The sequence below is a fragment of the Rousettus aegyptiacus genome, unplaced genomic scaffold, assembly GCF_014176215.1.
Source record: "Rousettus aegyptiacus isolate mRouAeg1 unplaced genomic scaffold, mRouAeg1.p scaffold_m13_p_9, whole genome shotgun sequence".
Classification (NCBI taxonomy): domain Eukaryota; kingdom Metazoa; phylum Chordata; class Mammalia; order Chiroptera; family Pteropodidae; genus Rousettus; species Rousettus aegyptiacus.
Genome location: NW_023416312.1, coordinates 63330433 through 63339248, shown reverse-complemented (window position 1 = coordinate 63339248; position 8816 = coordinate 63330433). Strand labels below are relative to the sequence as shown.

Genomic DNA, 8816 nt, shown 5'->3' with positions numbered 1-8816 from the left:
ATCAAGGCAAGATCCTCCACCAGCAAAAAGATTATGACTTGCTGAAGCCTCGGATGAAAGTTAGCATCTTTTAGCCATAAAGCATTTTCATTTTTAAATACTTTTTAAATATCTCCATTACAGTTGGCATATAATATTTTACTAGTTTCAGGTATATAACAGAGAGATTAGACATTCGTATCAGTAAAGTATTTTAAAATTAAGGTGTGTACACTTTTTTAGACATAATGTTTTGCATACATAACATGACAGTATAGTGTAAACATAATTTTTGTATTTACTTGGAAACCAACACATTCTTGTGACTCACTTTATTGTGATAGTCACTTTACTGGGATGGTCTGGAACTGAACCCACAATATCTCCAAGGTGTGCCTGTAGTGGAACATTCAGGCTAGGTTCACCTGAATTGACTGACCAACCTGACCATCACTAAGTGTTGAACAGTATGTACCTCCTGATGTGATGCAATAGGAAGCATACAGCACCATCTATGAGCATTCCTGCTTAAAAAAAAAAAAGCAAAACAAAAAACAAACCAAAAAAACATTGTACTGGTATCCAATGAAGCCTTTAGAGCCAACTTATGATTTCTAGTTAGGTTATACTTATTCCTCTAAAAGAAAAGCAAGCTAAGTGATAACACGAAGATGCAAACTGAAAATGAGAATGTAGGCATTCAACAGTACAAGTGACCTGATTTCTTTGACAATTCGATAGCATAAAAAAGATAGAAGAGGGAGACTGTTTTAAAGTAGATCGAAGACACATATCCAAGTGCAATGTGTGCATCTTATTTTGATCTAGATTTAAACAAATCAAATGTAAGACGGTATTTTTTGAGATGGCTGAAATCAGAATATGGACTAGGTGTTAGGGGACATTAAATAATTATTATGAATTTTGATTAGTGTGAAGGTAGTAAAGTGGTTATGTTTTTTAGAGGACACTGAAGTATATAGGATAAAATGACATGATGTTTGAGATTTGCTCTAAAATATTTACAGAAATAAAAAAAGAATGTGTAAAGCAGGTAAAGTAGTGAGTATTTTTTATTTTGATTTTGAGTGATAAGTATTTGGGGATTTGCTATGTTATTCTCTGTACTTTTGTGTATTTAAACTTTTTAAAGATACTAAAAAAAAAAAAGACAAGTGCAAAGGACCCAGTAGGGGGAAATGATGCTCAAAGGACATAAACAGGTATTTACAGAAGAGAAGATAGAAGCGTACAATAAACATTTGAGACGATATCCAGTTTCACTGGTAGTCGGGGAAATGTAAATTAAAACAATAAGGAGATACTATTTTTTTTTCAAAAGATTGGCAAAAAGTTAAAAGAGCAGGACCATCTAGTTCTGACCATTGCTGGAAGGTCAAATCACCTCCATCTTACAGTATTTATTAAGAGTAAATATGACATTACACACAATAATATTCTGTAGAAATAATAGTACCCGAAATTAATGATCTGTATGTAAGGATGACTGAAGCAGCACTTTTGTATTAATAAAAAAAATTTTTTTGGAAAATAAATTATGGCTCATCCATACCAGGGAATGCTATATATTTTTTAAATTAAAAATCTTTTTAAAAAAATAATCGAACAATGTATATAATAGTACAGAAAATAGAAAGTACGAATGAGAAAAAAGGTGAAAAATCATAATTCCAGACCTGCAGAGATCATCTTGGAATATAGCATTTCAAGTGTTTCTGTGTGTGTCAGTGTGTGTATGGAAATGCATGCGTATGTATGTATACTTGTTTTTCCAACACTCATTTTTCCATAAAAAGGTATCACATTACACAGTATGTCGTAACCTCTTGTTTCTTTCATTCCCTCATAAATATTTTCCACATCAATGTTCATCGACAAACATGACCTTTAAGAACTGCGCAGTATTCCTTTTTGTGGATACTTCGTAACTTAAGCAATCTCTATTTTGGGGTATTTAAGCGCATTCCAATTTCTCCTTCTGTAAACAGCCTCAGAGCAGGCTTGCCAGTCTTTGAAGATGATTTGCCGAGTGCCTTCTGGAAAGTTCTGGGTGCTCCTAGAGACATCCGAGCCAGAGTAGTCAGAATTCTTTACCATCACACAAGCCTGCTATCTTCCCAGATAGCACAACTGTGGTCTTTAGAACTTTTAAGACCTGTCTTATCCTGCCCGTTAGTCATGCCGCCTAACTGGAACTCTGTGCCAGAGATCCTTACGCTCTCTCCCTCCTTTCGCCTCATTGCCGCCCCTCCCCGCGCCCCCGCCCCCCCCCCCACACCCCCACCCCTTTCCCGCTCGGCGGCCTGGCCTATGGCAAACGCCAAGAATTAATTAGGGGCGGGGATCAAGGAGCGGCTGTCAGGAGGTCGCCATATTTCTGTACGGCCGGGAGGCCGCCCGGGCAGTCAGCGGGTCGGGAGAGGTGCTGACAGGGCGGGGCCGCTGCTCGGCTCTGCCGGCCTCGCTCCTCCCGCCCAGGACAGGTGGCTGGAGCGCGCCCCGCCCCCGCCGGCTGAGGGTGGGAGAGGCGGAGGGCCAGCCCCGGACGGCCGCCGCCAGCCGCGAGCGCGAGTGAGTGAGGGCCAGCCCGGGACGGCCGGGCGAGGAGTCCGGAGGCAGCAAGCGAGTATCGTGGCGGCCAAAAAAATGCTCCTATACCGAGGGGCCCCCGCGGGCCCTGGCGCGCAGGGCAGCGGGCCGGCCCGGCCGGGCAGCGGCCCGCAGGCCTTTGGGATCCGCCTGAGCACGGTAGGTTGGGGGCCAGAGGGGGTGGACGCGCGCGGGCCCCGGGGCTGTGGGGGTCGCGCGGGGACAGCCCGGCGGGCCGAGGCCTCACACGGGACGGGACCTTCTCTCGCCCCCAGATGAGCCCCCGCTACCTACAGAGCAACTCCAGCAGCCACACGCGACCCTTCAGTGCCATCGCGGAGCTGCTAGGTGAGTGGCGAGGGCGGGCCTGGCCGCGATCCCGCGAGGCAGTGGTGCCAGCGTGGTGCCGAGGACCCTAGAGGAATGTGCGGAGCCGCGCAGGGCCGGCCGCGGCTAGGGTGGGGGCGTCGGGACCGGCCCCGGCTTCGCAGGCGGAGTAGGGCTTCGGCTCTCCCGCCAGGGACAAGGTTTTAGGGAAAAGCTGAGGAAACAAGGTGCGTCCAAAGAGTTAGGACTCCTGTGTGGCTTGTCTTTATGGCTCGTGATATTCCGGGCACTTTGGAAGAACTGGATTAATAATCAGAAGGATATGCGAAAAAGTATCGGACCCCAAGGCAGCTGGGATCCACAGGGAACAGCGACCGACGGAAGGCGCCAAACTAGTAAATGAGCGTTGTAGTGCACCGGATAGGGTCATGAGGAAAGGGCTGCAAAATGAAATTCTTGAACTTTGGGGACCAGAGAATCTAAGAATGACGGGACATCTCTTAAGAGATGACACGAGTGCATTTGGCTCCCTGCGACTACGGAGGGCTGGGTCTGTGGTCGACGAGCGCCCTCACACCGCTGGAATGAATACTGAGCACTTAACCTCGCTCCACCGATGTTTGCTTTTAAAGCGTTTTCAATTGATCCCTTGAAGCCAACCAAGTACACCAGCTTTTGCAATAGTGTGCTAAATAGTGTGTGGAAAACAAAGAAGAAGAGCATTCCTGGAAAAAATGCAGCAGCATACAGAGCACATCATTAACGTTTCAACAGTTGAAAGAAAGATATTTATGGGGCCACGTAGCACAGAGCAAAATCTCAAAAAAGGTTTCAAAGCTCCCCAAAGGAGCCCCAGTCACTACTTAAGCAATTGGTGTGGCCATGCATGTGAGTTGTCCAGGAAAAGAAGTTAGTGGACAGCAGGAGATGGTCAAGAGGGTTATTTGGAAGGGTGACAGGGACCTTTTATAATTCGTTTGACCATAACACAGAATGCTTACAATGTGTATGACTGACTGTTCGTTAGAGGTAAAGGGGGAAAAAGTGACATTAACACATTTTGAATCCCAGAGAACAGGGATTGTATCTTTAAGGTTTTTCACTGTGCCTTGAGTAAAACTCTACACAGTGGAATGAGATCTATGTGCATGTAATTTACAAAAAAAACAAAAGGGAAAAGTAACAATTTATATAGTGGGAAATGGAAGACAAATGGGTTGTTAGCTCAGTTACACTCAGCAAAACCATATATATCTATACTCGACTGTGTACTGAATTTTACAAGTGATTTAAAGTATGTTCCATTGGTAGTTCTGCATAAATGTGATTTTCGTCTTAAGCATTAACTTAAAGAACCCAGGCCTGGCCCGAGATGTCCCATATGAGTACAGGTATTTATGTGTATTTTGTATATACACACACACACATAAATATGTGTGCATGTGTGTGATGTGTGTGTTTGATGTGTAAATATATATATATATATACACACGTCACACATATATATGTATACACACACATACACATCACACACACACGCACACATCAAACACACAGGTTTAAAACCAAATCACAAGTATTTGTGGTCATATTAATAATAAAGAAAAGAGAGAGCAAAGTGTTAACTGGTAATCCAAAGCTTTTTTTTAGGTTTTCCTTCAACTGTTTTCTCCTCCACTTGTGCATTTTCTAGTGAATCATTCATTCAGTAAATATTTATTGAGTATTCACTGTGGGCAAGGCCACCATGGTAGGTACAAAAATTCACTTTTCTAGTAAGAGAGATAAAATATGTACCAGAGTTTATGCTTTGTATAACAACAAAATACAAAGTGATGTATCAGCAAAGATATACATACTGAGTGCTGTGGGAGTTCAGAGGAGGGAGGGATGACTTCCAGCTTACCAGGAAGAGGAGGATTAGGAAAGGCTTTGTAGATGAGGCGACATTTGAGCTGAGATTTGAAGGATTGGAACATGTGGATATGGGTGTGGGGAGGGGAGGGCATTCCAAGCAAAAGGAACAACTGCATGAACAAAGGCATAAAGAATACTGAGTAGTTATGTTTAATTAGAGCATGGAGTTCACAAATAGTCAAAACTCAAGGTCCTTCAAGAGTTTATAAAGAGCTTTCACAAATATATTTTGAACTTTACCCTTTGAGGTAAATGACATTATTATTATTATTATTATTATTATTATTATTATTATTAAATGACATTATCATCATCGTCATTATTATCATCATTTGACAGATAAGGATACAGAAGCTCAGAGCACTTAATTGACTTTTCCAAGGTTACATGTCTAGCAAGTGGCAGATCCAGGGTTCAAACACAGGTCTTTTCACTCCAAGTAAGTAGGGAATGAGGTTCGAAAGGTGAACTGGAATCAGGTTATGTTTGGGAGGTTTGGGTGTTTGGCCTTTTACTCTGAAGTTTTCTGAGCAGGGGAATGCCATGATCAGAGCTGTGCACCAGGAAAGTTTATCTTGTAGCAATGTATAAGGTGGGTTGGAGAAGAGAGAGAGAGATGGCTTTGAAAGACTGGTTAAGACGTTCTTGCAATAATCCAAATGAGAGGGAATACTCTGTAATCTAAGTGACAGTGGGAATAGAAATAGCAACATGCAAGAGAGCCTAGAGGATGTATAGGGTAAAAGAGAGGGAGGAATGAAAAATGACTTTCAAATTTCAAACTTGTGTATATATAGAGAGAAGAGAGGAAAACAATAGCTTGTGTCAGAAGATGATCCCTTTAATCTTAGATGAGAATGCTGTCAGATACTTGCAAGATGTCTGTAGGGCAATAGTTTGGCCCTGACGAACTTGCAGGAATCCACATAGGCCAGCCTCCTGGGACAGTAGGGGAAGGGAAGCTTGTGAAGTGCTAACTCAAAGCCATATCCCCACTCACCATCCTGCTTCTCCAGGGAGGCTGTTATGGGACAGTTTCTCATTGCCTCTCAGGTTCTGATGAGGTGCGAAGCTTCTATTTCAATGCTTTTTTTTAGAAGACTGGGATTGGATGGACCATGTTAAGGGATATAAGATCGCCTGTGATCTGGTTTTCCATGCTCTTGCTTAAGTGGTGGGCAAGGGGAGGTAGGGTCCTCCCACTAAGGATAACATGGACCAGGTTAGGAGAGATAAAACCCTTTGGCATCTGATAGTGCATGAAATTGTGTGAGGTTAGGGGATAAAGACATCCCAGAATCTGTTAGTGCAGCTCTCGCCTAAGTGGTGGATGAGGGGAGGGGAGCAGGGTTTCCCTCAGTGTCTGACCTGTTCATAAGGCTGGGTGGGCTGGGCAATAGGAGAAAATAGATTCCCTGGGATCTGGTAGCATATGCTAAGTGTGGATAAATTTTTGGAAGGTTAAGTAAGCAGCAGGAGGTGAGATTGGTGCCTTATTATTATAAGTTCATTGTTGAGGCTGATTTTGTTATTATTATTTTATGTGTTGAAGCCAAGTGAAATGCCACTTAAAACTGAAATTAAATGCAAAGCTGTACATACTGCCGCTGGGTACTGCTGCAGCCCAGCTGCAGATCTCTTGTTCCCTGCTGCTCCAGCTGACCCTGGCCTCTTGGCATGCCCCCACCCCCTGTACTCCACCAGCTTCCAGTCAGGGAGATAAAATGTTTAGCTGCTCCTGGCTGCTACCTTGTAACTCCTGAAATGCCCATGTTAAAACTCGTTGGTGTGTTCCTGTGAAAAAAAGCACCTAGTAAAAGTTTGGGCAAAATTTGGGGTAAAGAGGAAAAAAGTGAAAGTGATTTTTTGAGAGGCCTACAAGTTGATTTCATCGAATGCACTGCTGCAATTAGAATTGATATGTTATATGTTTGAACTGTGAATGTTCATAAAGTGTTAGAAAATTTTTCTTTATATCTGAAGTTTTCAAAGTAGAAATGATGTCCTGTTAGTTGACAAGTTAAAGGTATCAATCTCAATGGCCCTGGCTTCCTGCCAACGGGAGTGACCGATGGGTCCTAAAACAATTCAGGGCCTACTTGCCAAGTAGTTTCTTGAAATAATGTAGGCAGCTTCATAATTCTGAATCCTCTTGTCAGTTAAAGGAAAAAAAAAACAAAAACAAAACACTGCTGCCTCTTATACAAAGTAAAACATTTATTTTTAATAAAGCCACTCTTGCATGTCAAACTTATAATTCCTACCAAAATTTGGCCCCCTGATTTACTACATGACACAGGGTTTTGGCCCCATCCAGTCCTTAAAGATTGACTACATCAGACCTCTTAACCCCCTTCTGGGACCATTAGTGATGCCTTCTGTTAAGACTATTTTGGGTTACAATCAGTGACAGTTTTATCACCGGCTCTGGTGACATCATTGTGGTCCTTGAAACTAATCTGTCTTGTTTTATTTGATGAACATTCAACAGATCCAAGTAGTTATAACTGATAATGTTAATTGTGTTGTAGAAATTGATATTTTGGATATGTGTAATACTTTTCTTGCTTGTAAGGATGTTCCCAGTATATAATGCCACAATTTCAACAGTGGTAATGGGACCAATATACAGCCAGCCCTGCAGCTGGATCTCTCAGCCCAGCCACATGGTATCAGTAAAGCAGTATAGGATGCTAGGGAAAGGGAAGAGGATGGAAGGGAAGGTCTCAGTCTTGATTAAAGAGCTGATAGAGACAGGAGTACTTAAGGAACCTATCCAACAGCTGGCACAAACTGCCCTCCCACTTTGGCCATTGAGTCCTAATGAGACTTCTGTACCACATGTGTCAGTGACTGACAATTATGTGAGCTAGCACCTCTGGCAAAAAGATGTGGCCACTAGACAATGGCACGCTCTGGGGGTATGGACATGGCGCATATGTTAGAATATGGCTATATTTGATGTCTTCATAGTCTTAAATAACCCATTATGAAGACCTAACTCAGGAGGAATCGTGAAACTTTCTCTACTTTTTTAATTCTATGCCCTCCATTTAATGAGGGTTGGACTGCCTCACCTTTAACATTACAGAGTAGTACCTAAGTAGAATTACTCTTTCTCTCTAAGCAAGCTTCTTACAATTGTTGGGATCGAGGCAAGCAATTCAATGTTTTGATTTTAACCCCTAATTCTTTTAACACCTCTTAGGCTATAAACAGAAATGGTGATGATATATATGTTCTTTAACAGAGGAGGTGATATAAAAAAAGTTGAAAATATATTTTTCACAAATAAACTATAATGTATGTAATATGCATCTGTTTATACCAAAATTGCGATTCACCTCTTCTCCACAGCCACCCTTTACTTTATGTGTACATGAGCAGTAACGTGGCTAAAAGATAAAAAATAAAGAAATTAAAACTGAGTAAAATGCTTTGTATATATGGGGAGTTATTTTTCCCACAGACCCTGAAGTTTGAAGGGAGGAGGGTGGATTTCAGATCAGTCATTATATAAAATCTATAAGTTAGCTTATAACCTCATCTGCTGTCATATCTGTTGTCATCTATAACCTAGTAAGTACACTACCTTTAATGCTTCCTGCTCACTTCCTGGGACATCCACATGAAGGGAATAAAGGACATTTTCTATGTCTGAAGGCCGCTGAACTAGAAATTTTAATAGAATATTAGAAAAAGAGATCTAATATCACAGATTTCTCCCTTTTGCAGATAACGCTGTAGATCCAGATGTATCAGCCAGGACGGTCTTCATAGATGTTGAAGAGGTCAAGAATAAATCTTGTTTGACCTTTACTGATGATGGATGTGGGATGACACCTCATAAACTACACCGAATGCTCAGGTACAAATATCTTTATTCTTTTTCTCTTGTCTTAAGTTCATGAACTCTATTTAAGGCTTAATGATTTTCTTTAATATTTTACTTTCCCTTTATTTGTTCAGCAAGTATTTATTGA

The 8816-nt window shown here is 41.9% G+C and overlaps 1 protein-coding gene across 4 annotated transcripts in view; it reads left to right on the top strand.

Annotated features, from left to right (window-relative positions):
• Positions 1 to 2393: 2393 nt before the first annotated feature.
• Positions 2394 to 8816, top strand: part of MORC4 (MORC family CW-type zinc finger 4) — a 66500-nt gene continuing 60077 nt past the window's right edge. For 3 of the 4 annotated variants that reach the window (XM_036226715.1, XM_016148574.2, XM_016148566.2), the window contains exons 1-3: positions 2394 to 2748; positions 2865 to 2937; positions 8569 to 8701. In XM_036226715.1, the coding sequence (XP_036082608.1) occupies positions 2647 to 2748; positions 2865 to 2937; positions 8569 to 8701 (308 nt within the window). In that variant the 5' untranslated portion in view covers positions 2394 to 2646. The remainder of the gene's footprint in view (positions 2749 to 2864; positions 2938 to 8568; positions 8702 to 8816) is intronic. The other variant, XM_016148583.2, reaches the window with a different exon arrangement.